This window comes from Pristis pectinata, chromosome 34 (assembly GCF_009764475.1).
Source record: "Pristis pectinata isolate sPriPec2 chromosome 34, sPriPec2.1.pri, whole genome shotgun sequence".
Lineage (NCBI taxonomy): Eukaryota > Metazoa > Chordata > Chondrichthyes > Rhinopristiformes > Pristidae > Pristis > Pristis pectinata.
In genome coordinates this window covers 9774460-9789146 of record NC_067438.1, presented here as the reverse complement: position 1 = coordinate 9789146, position 14687 = coordinate 9774460, and the positions used below count along the sequence as shown (strand labels likewise).

At 45.2% G+C, this 14687-nt stretch overlaps 1 protein-coding gene across 4 annotated transcripts in view; it reads right to left on the bottom strand.

Moving 5' to 3' along the window:
• Positions 1-901: 901 nt before the first annotated feature.
• The window catches only part of LOC127585777 (carcinoembryonic antigen-related cell adhesion molecule 2-like), a 34266-nt gene continuing 20480 nt past the window's right edge, over positions 902-14687 (bottom strand). For 2 of the 4 annotated variants that reach the window (XM_052043466.1, XM_052043467.1), the window contains 3 exons: positions 10631-10729; positions 8934-8983; positions 902-4668 (listed from right to left, as the gene is read on the bottom strand). In XM_052043466.1, coding sequence (XP_051899426.1) covers positions 4612-4668; positions 8934-8983; positions 10631-10729 — 206 coding nt within the window. In that variant the 3' untranslated portion in view covers positions 902-4611. Of the gene's footprint in view, positions 4669-8933; positions 8984-10630; positions 10730-10798; positions 11342-14687 lie in introns of those variants that run through there. The other 2 variants (XM_052043465.1, XM_052043468.1) reach the window with 2 other exon arrangements.

Below are 14687 nucleotides of genomic sequence, written 5' to 3'. Positions count from 1 at the left end.
ATATATGAAAATATGTTCTAAATGAATGCTAACATTGCATGTGCCTCAGTACCGACTCAACCCGCAAGTTAAGTTTACAACCCATATGTCTTGAGCAGCCTCGTCCAGTCAGCCAGTAGTCAGTTCTCTTCAGATACTGATGGTGATTTGTACAACAGTGTGTTCGATTTCAAAACTGATTGCTGCTTGCAGTTTACATTTTTAAATTGTTCATGAAGGCCAGTTCTTGTTTGCACTAATGGCTTCTACATCTTAAACATTATACTTGAGCGCTCCGTCCTCACAACTGTAATGTTCCCTTCCATACCATTTATAACACTGCCTATCCATGTATCATTCAGTATGATCAATACCTGACACGTCCCTGCCAGTTCGTTCTGGTCAGCTGAAAATTTGTAAGGGGCTCCCTCACTAACCTTGGTTTTAGACTCCAAATGATTTCCAGATGTGAGCTGGCCTGCCTGCAACCCTTTGCATTCCTTCTTTCACTTTCCATAAACAATGGAGTGATTCATGCACCAAAGCATCCGCCCAGAACTTTGGAGAGTTATAGAAATATAATGGGTAACTGAAGGCAAGGCTCAGAGTGTTCACAGTCCTTCCAGAACTGAGCCAACACTTCGGAATGGAACAATGTGATCTAACTGATAAAGAAACCAGAGCCACAATGGTAAATCAAACCAAGCAGCGACACTGTGTTCTGATCTTGAAGGGGTAATGTGATTTTTAGAAAGGTCATTATCATTTTTGGATGTGGATATGCAATCTTCCAGCTGGAACTCTTGGGCAACATCGCTCACCGAGACCGACTGTTCTCCATTGACTCTGTAAACAGGACACCTCATCCACAAAATGGTGCCAAGGAAATCTAACAAATGGTCACAAGTAACAAGGCAGCACATAGATTTTCTGTTTATTATTTCCTCAAAATAAAGCTTATAAAAATTTTCACATCCTTCATAAGGAAACAATCCAAAGTGACAACAGTATTCATACAATAGCTTGAGGTAGGGGAATACACAGATATTTTGAAAATGTTCAATTTTATCCATAAACTTATCCAGAAAATATCTTCTCTCCCTGAATACACTGCAAGTTGTATGCTTTTCAGTACCTTACGACTACAGCTTATTTCAAGAATGGGTCTTCATTACATATCTACATTCATAGACTTGACACTCTCTTCCCTGACTTCTCTGAACCAGCTTCCCAAAACCAGGATCACGGTGGTAGATCTCCTCACTTGTCCCAACTGGCCAGGTCAGTGTGATGTACCTTAGTGTCATTCCCTTAAATAACATTCTGAGAACTTTTGTTGTTAAATTCACCACCATCCCTCATCACCAGCTGGTTTGGTGGAAGAACAGTAGAGGAATTAGACTAATAAGTAGAACACTTGGTCCATTAAATTCAGAAACAGGGGTTCAAATTCTACCACAAGGGAGGTGGGGGAATTGGGTTCAATTAATCTACAGTGTGGGGAGGGAGCTGTTAGCTTTCCTGACTCAGTGTCAGCAGGTGAAGGGTTCGAATCCTGCTTCAGTCACTGGAGGGTCTTCCATCTGGTGGGAGTGGCTGCACACGCACATGCCCTCGAGGGATGCACAGCAATGCAGCTGTTAGTACTTCAGCCTGACAACTCCAGGGAGTTGGCTTCAATTCTGACCTCTGGCACTGTCTGTGTGGAGTTTGCATGTCTCCTTCCACATCCCAAAGACTTGCTGTGAATGACCCCTGGCCAAAGAATTGGGTGGGGGCGGGAAATTAATGGGCACATGAGAGAGAATAGTTCACAGGGGAACACGGGGGGGGGGCAGTGTTAATGGGACTGAGGGGATTGCTCTAAGAGGCAGCATTAATGCAATAGGCCGAATGGCCTCCAGATGTGTTGCAGGAAAAGAGATTTACAAAGTTAAAATATGTTAAAATTAGGCAGCCCAGTGGTGCAGCAGGTACAGCCACTGCCTCACAGCCCCAGAGACCCGGGTTCGATCCCGACCTCCGGTGCTGCCTGTGTAAGTGGAGTTTGCACGTCCTCCCTGTGGCCACGTGTGTTTGCCTCGGGTGCTCCTGGTTTCCTCCCACAGCCCAACGGCATGCCATTCTGAGAGCAGCACGCTCCGGGAGTGAGGGTCCGACTGTGCAGGAAGGATCTGAGAGGGACGGATACCCCACTGCCGGTCAAGTGAGGTCTCGGTGTTTGTTGGTGAGTTTGGGTGACGAGGTTTTCTGCCAAAAGGGCTTTGATTGTCAGATCGAGAAACCATCCCACAGAATCGGCTGTATCCCTCTCCCGCGGGTGTTTCTCTGTGGGGACTTTTGTTTTAATGAGGGGCAGGTAGTGCGTTAAGGTCCAACTGAGTGGAATACTGCCTGGTGACAAGGCTAGGCCCATCCGTCACAACAATGCGGACAGGTAGAACCTCAGCAATGCAGCCACACTTGGTGCTCGCATTAAGCTCACCTTTGCCTGGAGTCACAGAGCGATACAGCACGGGAACAGGCCCCTGCCTATCGGGTCTGCCCTGACCATCAACTGACTTACTCTAATTCCATTTTCTTTTCTCTTCCCACACATTCCCTTCATCTCTGCACAGACTCTACCACTCACCCACACAACAGAAACAATCTACACTGGCCACTAAATCTGTTGGTATAGGAGCTGAGGAACCCAATGGGAACCACTCCTGGATTTAGTTTGGGGGGGGGGGGGGGGGGGTGGGGAGAGAGAGGGGGGAGAAGATGTCCTGGAATGGTCCAAGGGGTCAATGTAGTTGGCAAGTGTGGAGATCTAACAGAAGCACCAAACAGACAGTGATTCACTACACAACAGCCAGCTCACCATCAGTGCAATCCAAGCCATTGTAGCTCAGGTGTAATTCTGATCGGATCAGAACAAGTTGGAAAACATACAAGGTCAGGCAGATTCCCTGCACAGAGAACTCACAGCTCATGCCATTGATGTGATCACTGTTTCACCCTCCACAGACGCCACCTGACCCATTGGGAGTTTTTAACCATTTTCTGCTTTTGTTCTAGATTTCAAATCCTTTACTTCTGGTCGATGGCGGTGATGTGAAGCAACATGGGATGCTTCACAATGCCAGTTTTGATGTGGGAACAGTTAATTGGCTCAGAATTTTCTGCCAAAAAAAAGGTGATAAACTTAACGGAATTCAGTGTTATGAATGTATTGGCAGCTTCTATGCAACGCAGGGCAGTTTCAACAGTCCAAGTTTTTGAAAGCACAAAAGTGCCCTCAAGCTCAAGAAATTGTTCTACTTGTGTTGACTGAACTTATTGATTAGACTTGGGGCTGTCCCTCAACAATGCAAGTAATAATGATAAAGATTTGTGTGATCTCAGTCAACATCTCTAGCCCAGAAAGGGAACAAGTTGAATGCCAGGTCTCATTCCTACGGATGGTGAAGTGGTTTTAACCGTATTAAAATATAACTTTGTTTGCTTTTGTGTACTGTTTTCTCTCTCCATTGAGATCCAACCCTCATTTCCTTCCCTTAATTCCATTTTCTGTACCCAATTTCACTCTAATTTATGCTGCTTTTTCCCTCCCTTCCTTTTCCAAATGCAAACTCCCATTGATGGATGAGGCTCTGACATCCACCAGGTTATCAGATGCCCCAATGTCCTGGCTGGATGGTTACTGGTAACCTACAGCATGAGACCATTCTGTTATTGCCCAGGATAGACATGTGAAGCTGAAACTTATTGATAAAAATAGTGAAAAATATAACATCAGTGGAATTCCAGTTGATCTCAGTTGGCTGTTCCTAGCTGGCAATACAATGATGCCTTGAGACAAGACAGCTGACATTCTACAAATAACACAATTAGTGGTCAGGCACATCAATGTGGAATTTGGAAGTTGAAGTTAGCTTACCCAGCTGTGAATATTTGGGAGACACAAGAGAATGCAGATGCTGGAATCTGAAGCAATAAATCTGCAGAAAAAAAAAATCAGAAAAAGCACAAGATCCAGCTGATTCTCTGCACAGAGATCAAGGATCATGCCAGTGACAGGGTCACTGTTTCTCCCTCCACAGATGCTGCCTGACCTGTTAGCTGCTCCTTTTATTTTCTACTTTTATTTCAGATTTCAAGTATTTGGCTTCTGGTGAATGGCAGTGCTGTGAAATAATGTGGGAAATTTCACAAAGGCCCAAATCACCGACAATTCCAGAGGGAGCTCAGCACACTGAGTCCCTCCAACAGGTTGTTTGTTGTTGTAAATGTAAACAGACTGGCATGGCTGTGAAATTGAAGGCGAGGTCTGATGTTCACATTCTTGAGTTAAACTGACAATAACTTCTAATGAACAGCACGCAGTCAGTGGAACCCCTGTTTCCTGAGGTGTCCCGTTGCTTCACAGTCTGAGCATGGCGAAGAAATATCATCACTTCAGTTGGCTCCATTTTGAATGAATAGGAAAACTGCAAGTTCCTGGAGTAATACAGAAGAGTAATGCAGCATCAGAAGCATCTTTGTTCTAGTCTAAGCTGTTTGTGATAAGCCTTGATACAGTGGCTCTACTCTACTTCCAGCAGCAGAATAATGAAGATAGAGTCCTTTTGCAAGCAATTTTCAAAAATATCAGCGGTCGCCTTCATTCTCAGAGTGGTTCTGAGATTCAAGTCTGATCATCACTTCCTGAAATGAATACAATTCACTGATAATATGCAATTCACTGATAATATCCCCACAAAAACAGTAAGTATTGAGACGGAGTCAGAAAGACAGGAGAAAGACTGAGGCAGTGAAATGGAGCGTCAGAGAGTCAGAGTACAGAAACAGACCCTTCGGCCCAACTGCTCTGTGCTGAGCAAGATGCCCATCCAAGTTAATCTCATTTGCCAGCATTTGGCCCATATCCCTCTAAAACTTGCCCGTCTGTGTCCCCGTCCAAGTGTCTTTTAAATGTTGTAAATGCACCTGCCTCAACCACTTCCTCTGGCAGCTCATTCCATATATGGAACACCCTCTGCATGAAGAAGTTGCCCCTCAGGTTTCTATTAAGTCTCTCCCCTCTCTCTCCTTAAGCCTATGCCCTCTAATTCTTAACTCCCCAACCCTGGGAGAAAGACTGTGAATCGGTGAGACCTGACACAGATTAGGTGGCCACTTCGTCGAGCACCTTCGCTCCAACCACTGCAACAGCCAGGACCTCCTGGTGGCCGCCCACTTCGATTCCACATCCCGCTCCCACACCGACGTATCTGTCCACGGCCTCCTCTACTGCCACGAGGCCAGGCGCAGGTTGGAGGAACAACACCCCATATTCCGCCTTGGGAGTCTCCAACCTGACGGCCTCAACATTGATTTCTCTAACTTCTGGTAACCCCTCCCTTTCTTTTACTTCCCCCCCCCACTCCTTTGTCTTCCCTTATTCCTGCAGCTTCCCTCCCCTGCCTTGATGACCTGCCCATCTCCTCCCCTATCCTTTATTCCATGGTCCACTGCCCTCTCCCACCGGATTCCTTCTCCTTCAGCCCTCAGCCTCTTCTACCTATCACCTCTCAGCTTATTACATCTTCCCCCTTCCTCTCCCACCCACCTACCTTCCCCCTCTCACCTGAACTCACCTGTCCCCTGCCTGCGTGTGCTCCTCCCCCTCCACCCACCTTATTTCCGGCTTCTGCCCTCTTCCTTTCCAGTCCTGATAAAGGGTCTTGGCACCAAACATCAACTGTTTGGATGCTGCATGGATGCTGTCTGACCTGCTGAATTCCTCCAGCACTTTGTGTATTGCTCAGGATTCCTGCATCTGCAGAATCTCACAAGACAAAGGAGCAGAAGTAGGCCATTCAGCCCATCAAGTCTGCTCCACTACCTCACCACGATCTAAACTATTCTCCCATCTGGCCCCAATTCCCAAACTTATCCCTATATCCCTTGATACCCTGACTAATTAGATACCTATCTATCTCCTTAAACACCCCCAATGATCGGGCCTCCACAGCTGTATGTGGCAACGAATTCCATAGATCCACGACCCTCTGGCTAAAGAAATTTCTTCTCGTTTCTGTTCTAAATGGGTACCTTCTAATTCTAAGACTGTTCCCTCTAGCCCTGGACTCACACACCAAGGGAAACAACTTAGCCACATCTACTCTGTCCAGTCCTTTCAACATTTGAAATGTTTCTGTGAGGTCCCCTCTCATTCTTCTGTACTCCAGTCAGTACAGTCCAAGAGCTGACAATCGCTGGTCGTATGTCAGCCCTTTCATTCCTGGAATCATCCTTGTAAATATTCTCTGAACCCTCTCCAACATCAGTACATCCTTCCTAGGATAAGGGGCCCAAAACTGCACACACTATTCCAAATGAGGTCTCACCAGTGCCCCATAGAGCCTCATCAACACATCCTTACTTTTATACGTTACGCTTCTCGAAATGAATGCCAACATTGCATTAGCTTTTCTTACCGCCGATCCAACCTGGAGGTTCACCTTTAGGACATCCTGCACGAGGACCCCCAAGTCCCTTTGAACTGCTGTATTTGGAATTTGCCCCTCATCTAGATAATAACCTGCCCACTTATTTCTTCTTCCAAAGGTACAACAGCACATTTCTCAACATTGAATCTCATCTGCCATTTCTTTGCCCATGCTCCTAAACTGTCTAAGTCTCTCTGCAACCTTCCTGTTTCTTCAATACACCCTACTCCTCCACCTATCTTGGTGTCGTCTGCAAACTTAGCTACAAAACCATTTATTCATAATCTAAATCATTGATATACAGTGTAAAAAGAAGCGGGCCCAACACAGACCCCAGCGGAACACCATTGGTAACTGGCAGCCAACCAGAACAGGATCCCTTTATTCCCACCCTTTGCTTTCTACCTATCAGCCAGTGCTCCACCCATTCTAATATCCTCCCTGTAATTCCATGGGCTCTCATTTTATTAAGCAGCTTGTGCAGTACCTTATCGAAGGCCTTTTGAAAATCCAAATACACAACATCCACTGCTTCTCCCTTGTCCATCCTACTTGAGATTTCCTCAAAAAACTCCAATATGTTGGTCAAGCAGGATCTTCCCTTCATGAAACCATGCTGACTTAGACATATCTTGTCATGTACCCCAGGTATTCCATAACCTCGTCCTTGAGGATCGACTGCAATAACTTTCCAACCACCGATGTCAGACTAATAGGCCTGTAATTTCTCTTTTGCTGCCTCCCATCTTTCTTAAACAGCAGAACTACATTTGCGACCTTCCAGTCTCCTGGAACCATGCCAGATTCCACTGATGCCTGGAAAATCATCTCCAATGCCTCCATAATCTCTAAAGCTACTTCCTTCAGAACCTGAGGGTGCACTTCATCTGGTCTGGCAGACTTATCAGTCCATTTAGCTTCCCAAGCACCTTCTCTCTAGTAATCTTGACTGAACTCAGTTCTATCCCGAGACCCCTGACTATCAGGTATATTGCTGATGTCTTCCACAGCGAAAACTGATACAAAATACTCTTTTAGTTCCTCTGCCATCTCTTTGTTATTCATTATAATCTCTCCAGCACCATTTTCAATTGGTCCTATATCTACCTGTGTCTCTCTTTTACTCTTCATATATTTAAAAAAAACTCTTAGTATCCTTTTGTATATTATCTGCCAACTTGCTTTCATAATTCATCTTTTCCTTCCTAATGACTTTTAGTTTCTTTCTGTAAGTTTTTAAAAGCTTCCCAGTCTTCTGTTTTCCCACTAATTTTTGCTTCCTTGTATGCCCTCCCTTTTGCTTTTATTTTAGCCTTAACCTCTCTCGTTAGCCACATTTGTGCCATTTTTCCATACAGAATTTTCTTCTTTCTTGGAATATACCTATCCTGGACATTCCTCATTTCTTGTAGAAATTTCATCCATTTCTGCTCTGCCATCCCTCCATCTAGCTTACTATTCCAATCAATTTGGGCCAGTTTCTCTCTCATGTCACTGTAATTTCCTTTGTTCCACTGAAATATTAACGCACCTGATATCAGCTTCTCCTTTTCAAATTTGAAACTGAACTCAGTCATATTATGATCACTACTTCCTAAAGGTTCCTTTACCTTTAGTTTCCTAATCACCTCAGGTTCAATACACAGCACCCAATCCAAAGCAGCCGATCCCCTGGTGGGCTCATCAACAAGCTGCTCCAAAAAGCCATCCCATATTTGGCTCCTCTGTGCATTCACCCTATCTAGGCCCTTCGTGATTTTATACAACAGTTAGTGTTGAAAATAGGGAAGACCAAAGCTAACAACAAAATAGTCATTCAGAGATAACAGCATGGAAACAGGCCTCTCAGCCCATCGAATGCACGCTGACAATCAATCACCCATTAATCCCAATTTTTATTCTCTCCATTTTCTCACCAACTCACCCCAGATTCTATCACTCACCTGCACAGTAGTGGCCAATTAACCTACCAACCAGAGCACCCAGCACCAAAGATCAGCATCAAACCTGGGTCACTGGAGCTGTGAGGCAGTGGCTCCACCCGCAGCACTGCCGGGCCACCCATTTAACAGAGAATGTCCTGACGTTGGTAAATATCCTTAAGCTAAAACAGTCAGCATGTCCAGATATAGCAGCAACATCGGATATGACACCATAAATTAGATCCAACTAACATACCTTGATAAATTTACCCTGAGGCTAATGTATCTATTTTGGATGTCTTTGCAATGTTATCAACATGGCAGGGTGTACATGTGTACGTGTGATGTAAGTACAGTGGGTTGTGTGTGACATTAGAAACAGAATCCAATTTTCCCTCTGGTAAGTGTCTGAACCCGTGTATGAGATGATTAGCACAGCCTGAAAGTGCACTCTGGATTTGCTCTGTACACCAATGACATTCTGAGCTCATATTAAACCAGCATTAGATCACCAATTAATAAAACCTACAACATTGAATTAAAAGCAGTTAATTACCTGCTGTGCTGCTTGATCATTTGATTCACAGCTCGTATCTCCATTTCCTTCTGGAATGAAATAAAATGTTTCTTGGTCCTTGCACTTGTTATATGGTTTGTCTTATTTATACCTTTAAAAATTTTACAACCATCTCTGCTTTGCTGTTGGGTTTTGGTCCACTTGGTGTGTGTTTTCCACAGTTTATTGAACAGTAAGTGCCAGTGGTATCTCTGGCTAACAGGCTTGGGGAAGGTGCAGGTCCTGACAGTGGAAAGGGCTAAAGATTCAGAGATTAAATCACTTCACCCAGCAGGTCCTACACAGAATCTTGGGGAGAACCTCTGCTTCATTCGGAAACTGTGATGGTAGCTGGATGGAAACTCCTGGGAATAGGAGAGCAGTCATCAGGATACAATCTCCCACCCAACCAGTGGTGGAAGCCTGACGATCTCTCATTGCATTACGTTTCTGCCCTCAGTGCATGAAGCTCCCTCGGGAGAAAACCTGTCATGTCCTTCTGATTTCTGGGAGTTATTTTATGCATTTCTGCTCTCAACAGGTCCCCATAATTGAATATTTCAGCATTCACTGTTTGAGTTTTTTCCAAATAGTTAAAATTGATGGGTGTTTGTTTACCCGGGGTGTCTGATACCTGCTCCTCGTGGGTGAGACACCCTCGACCACACCACCAGTCCCCACCACACAAAGTTGCACATTCTATTTCCCCAGGAGGGGCTGCAGTTCCCCTAATGTCCCATTCCCAGAACTCTACATCCCTCTCGCCTTCCCTTTGGAGCTTCCAGGATTCCGTATATGAACCAGTGACCTGGGTTTCCACCACTCATCCCTCCTGACAGTGATTGTAATGGAGTCAAGTTGAGCCAAGTCGAGTTTATTGTCACGAGCACAAATTACTGAGGTCCAGGTCCAATGAAAAACTTGCTGCAGCTTCACAGGCACATAGGTACAGACAACACACAGAACATAAGTTATAGATAAATTTTTACAAGTGAAGAGAGAGAAAAAAGTGTGCAAAAACAAGACCTCAGTGCAAAAAACAAAATCACACTCAGAGACAAGTCCGCGGTAGTGCAGGAGGTGGCCTGTGGTGTTCCGTTGCTGAAGTAGGGTTCAGGTTGTGCAGGTTGGCTCGAGAACCTGAGGGTTGTTTAGGAGAGGTGCTTCTCCACATCGCTCCCCAGTCTTCCCCTCACAACCCAGAATGTGAAAGCAGTGAAAGAGAGTGTGTGAAAGGTAAGTAGTCCCAGAACCACGGCAGGTTGGGGCACTGGAATGTCTTGATCAGGATTGATCGCAGGATGGTAATTCATCCACAAGTATCCTGGGAGTTGCTGCCCAATGAAAGCCATCAAATCTCTGCCACTTATTCTCCAACAAACCCCGGCACAAAGTGAGGAAGATCCCACTATTATGGACCAGTAAGTATCTCAGACATATCCCAACTGGGATGTGTCTGCCTGAGGTACTGCTCATTTCTGTTGTTGCACTGAGTAACAACCAAGTCCCACACAAACCACCAGGCATTTGGTCCTTAGTTTACACAACGTTGATGTGTGATATGAAGGGGCAGAACATGCTCCCTAGGTTTCATCAAGTCAGCTCTACTGAAATATTTTAAGAGATGGACCCAGTGGTAAACTCTTACACTATAATGCACTCCTAATGTAAAAAATGCTGAACTCTTCAATACTTACTCCACCACACTGCTACAGATGCAATGAAGATTACAGCAAGAACGGTGAACAATGGGGGCAGTATGCTCCAGGTTAGAATTGTCACGTAACAACCTTCATCTGAAAAGGTGAAAAGTGAATTGTGCAAAATCACAGTGAGCAGCTCAACATTTGAATTATAACAGTATTATTACTCTTATTGGTTTATTATTGTCACATGTATGGAGGTACAGAGAAAACTCTGTTTTGCATGTCATCCATACAAATCATTTTATTACAACAGTGCATTTAGGTAGTACAAGGGAAAAGCAATAACAGAATGCAGAATAAAGTGTTACAGTTACAGAGAAAGTGCAGTGCAGGCAGACAATAGGATGCAAGGTCTTAACAAGGTAGTTTGAGAGGACAAGAGACCGTCTTCTCATACAAGAGGTCGGTTCAATAGTTTTATATTAGATAGGAGCTGTCCTTGAGCCTGATGGAAGCTCTCCTCTCCCCTGCCCAATGGGAGAGGGGAGAGGAGAGAATATCCAGGGTGGGAGAGGTGTTTGATTATGCTGGTTGGTTTTTCTGAGGCAGTGAAAAGTGTAGAGAGAGTCCATGGAGGGGAGGCTGGTTTCCATGATGTGCTGGGCTGTGTCCACAACTCTCTGCAGTTTCTTGCGGTCACAGGCAGAGCAGTTGCCATACCAAGCCATGCTGCATCCAGATAGGATACTTTCTATGGTGTATCTATATATTAAAAAAAAATCGGTGAGGGTCAAAGGGGTCATGCTGAACTTCTTTAGCCTCCTGAGGAAGTAGAGGCACTGGTGAGTTTCCTTAGCTGTGTTGTCTATGTGATGGGACCAGGACAGGCTATCGGTGATGTTTACACCTGGGAACTTGAAGCTGTCAACCATCTCCACTCAGCACCATCGATGTAAACGGGAGTGTGTGCACCCCCCTTCCTGAAGTCAATTGCCGACACTGAGGGAAAGGTTGTGGTCATGACACCATGTCACTAGGCTCTATCTCCTTCCTGTACGCTCACTCATCATCACCAACAACTCACATTACACTGTAGCTTTAATCCTGAAACAATAAGGACATGACAAATAGGAGCAGGAGGCCACCTGGCCCATCGAGCCTGCTCCATCATTCAATAAGATCATGGCTGATCTGGCCATGGACTCAGATCCACCTACCTGCCTTTTTCCCCATAACCCTTAATTCCCTTATGATGCAAAAATCTATCTAACTGTGTCTTAAATATGTTTAATGAGGCAGCCTCTACTGCTTCCCTGGGCAGATAATTCCACAGATTCACTGCTCTCTGGGAAAAGCATTTTCTCCTCATCCCTGTCCTAATTCTGCTCCCCCAAATCTTGAGGCTATGTCCCCTAGTTCTAGTCTCACCTACCAGTGGAAACAACTTTCCTGCCTCTGTCTTATCTATCCCCTTCTCATTCTTCTGAATTCCAGCGAGTATAGTCCCAGGCAACTCAATCTCTCCTCACAGGCTAACCACTCATCTCTGGAATCAACCTGGTGAACCTCCTCTGCACCGCCTCCAAAGCCAGTATATCTTTCCTCAGGTAAGGAGACCAGAACTGCACGCAGTACTCCAGGTGCGGCCTCACCAGTACCCTGTACAGTTGCAGCATAACCTCCCTGCTCTTAAATTCAATCCCTCCAGCAATGAAGGCCAACGTTCCATTTGCCTTCTTGATAACTGTTGCACCTGCAAACCAACCTTTTGCGATTCATGTACAAGCAGTCCCAAGTCCCTCTGCACAACAGCATGCTGCAATCTTTCACCATTTAAATAATAATCTGATCTATTTTTCTTTCCAAAGTGGATGACCTCGCATTTACCAATGTTGTACTCCATCTGCCAGACCCTTGCCCACTCACTTAGCCTATCTATATCTCTCTGCTGACTCTCCACATCCTCTGCACAATTTGCTTTCCCATTCAATTTAGTGTCAGCAGCAAACTTAAATACACTACACTCAGTTCCCTCTTCCAAATCGTTAATGTATATCGTGAACAGTTGTGGGCCCAGCACCAACCCCTGCAGCACCCTAATTTGGAACCGAATCACCTAAAGGAAATACCAGGGTTATTGGCCAGATGTTTGGTCAGGATCTTTAATGAGATGGGGGGAGGGTGAAGACATTCAGGGAGGGGACTCCTGAATTTACAGACTTCAAGGCACAATTGTCTGTAGTTGCGACAATTAAACTCAGGGATGCTCAATAGGCCAGTGGAGTACATAATATGACATGCTTATCAACTACATTTAAGAGGCATTTACACAGACACTTAAGTAGGCAAGGCACAGCAGGATACTGCCCTAATGAACAGTATAGCACAGGAACAGGCCCTTCAGCCCACCATGTTGTACTGAACTAATTGAATTAGTAATTAAAAGCCTACTAAACTGGCCCCATCTGTCTACATGTCCACGTCCCTCCATTCCCTGCATATTTGTGTGTCTATCTAAGAACATTTATTGTATCTGCCTCCACCACCACCCCTGGCACCACATTCCAGGCACCCATTGCTCTGTGCGTAAAAAATCTTGCCCTGCACACCTCCTTTGAACTTACCCACTCTCACCTTAAATGCATTCCCTTCTAGTATTAGACATTTCGACCCTGGGGAAAAGATATGGGCTGTCTACCCTATCTATGCCTCTCATAATCTTATAAACTTCTATCAGATCTCCCCTCAGCCTCTGCCACTCCAGAGAAAACAACCCAAGTTTGTACAATCTCTCCTCTAGTCCAGGCAGCATCTTGGTAAACCTCTTCTGCATCCTCTCCAAAGCCTCCACATTCTCCCTGTAATGGGGTGACCAGAACTGAATGCAATACTCTAGATGTGGCCTAACCAGTATTTTATAAATCTGCAACATAACTTCCTGACTCTTGAACTCAATACCTCGGCTTAATAAAGGCAAGTATGCCATGTTGTAGGCCTTATCGCAAACAGTGATGAGTCAGAGTACAGGAAGGAGATAGAGAGCTTAGTGGAATGGTGTCATGACAACAACCTTTCCCACAATGTCAACAAAACTAAAGAGCTGGTCATTGACTTCAGGAAAGGGGGCGGTGTACATGCACCTGTCTACATCAATGGTGCCGAGGTCAAGAGGGTTGACAGCTTCAAGTTCCTGGGAGTGATCACCACCAACAGTCTGTCCTGGTCAAATCACGTAGATGCTACTGCCAAGAAAGCTCACCAGCACCTCTACTTCCTCAGGAGGCTAAAGAAATTTGGTTTGTCCCCTTTGACTGTCACCAACTTTTACTGATGCACCATAGAAAGCATCCTATCTGGATGTATCATGGCTTGGTATGGCAACTGCTCTGCCCAAGACCACAAGAAACTGCAGAGAGTTGTGGACACAGCCCAGCGCATCATGGACACCAGCCTCCCCTCCTTGGACTCTGTCTTTACCTCTCGCTGTCTTGGTGTAGCAGCCAGCATAATCAAAGACCCCACCCACCCAGGACATTCTCTCTTCTCTCCTCTTCCATCGGGTAGAAGATACAGGAGCCTGAGGGCACGTACCACCAGACTTAAGGACAGCTTCTACCCCACTGTGATAAGACTATTGAATGGTTCCCTTATACAATGAAACGGACTGCGACCTCAGGATCTACCTTGTTGTGACCTTGCACCTTATTGCTCTGCACTTTCTCTGTAGCTGTGACACTACTTTGTACTGTTATTGTTTTTACCTGTACTACATCAATGCACTCTGTACTAATCCAATGTAACTGCACTGTGTAATGAATTGACCTGTACAATCAGTTTGAAAGACAAGTTTTTCACTGTACCTCAGTATAAGTGACAATAATAAACCGATACCAATACCAATGCCTTCATTACCACACTATCAACTTATGCAGCCACTTTCAGGGAGCTGCGGACTTGGACCCCAAGATCCCCCTGTACATCAGCAGGCAAATGGTATTAGTGCAGATCGGCAACAAGGCTGGCATGGGCGTGGTGGGCCGATGGGCCTGCTTCATGTTGTACAACTCTATAATCTGAGGGGAGATGCTCCTCTTAAGCCAAGGGTAAG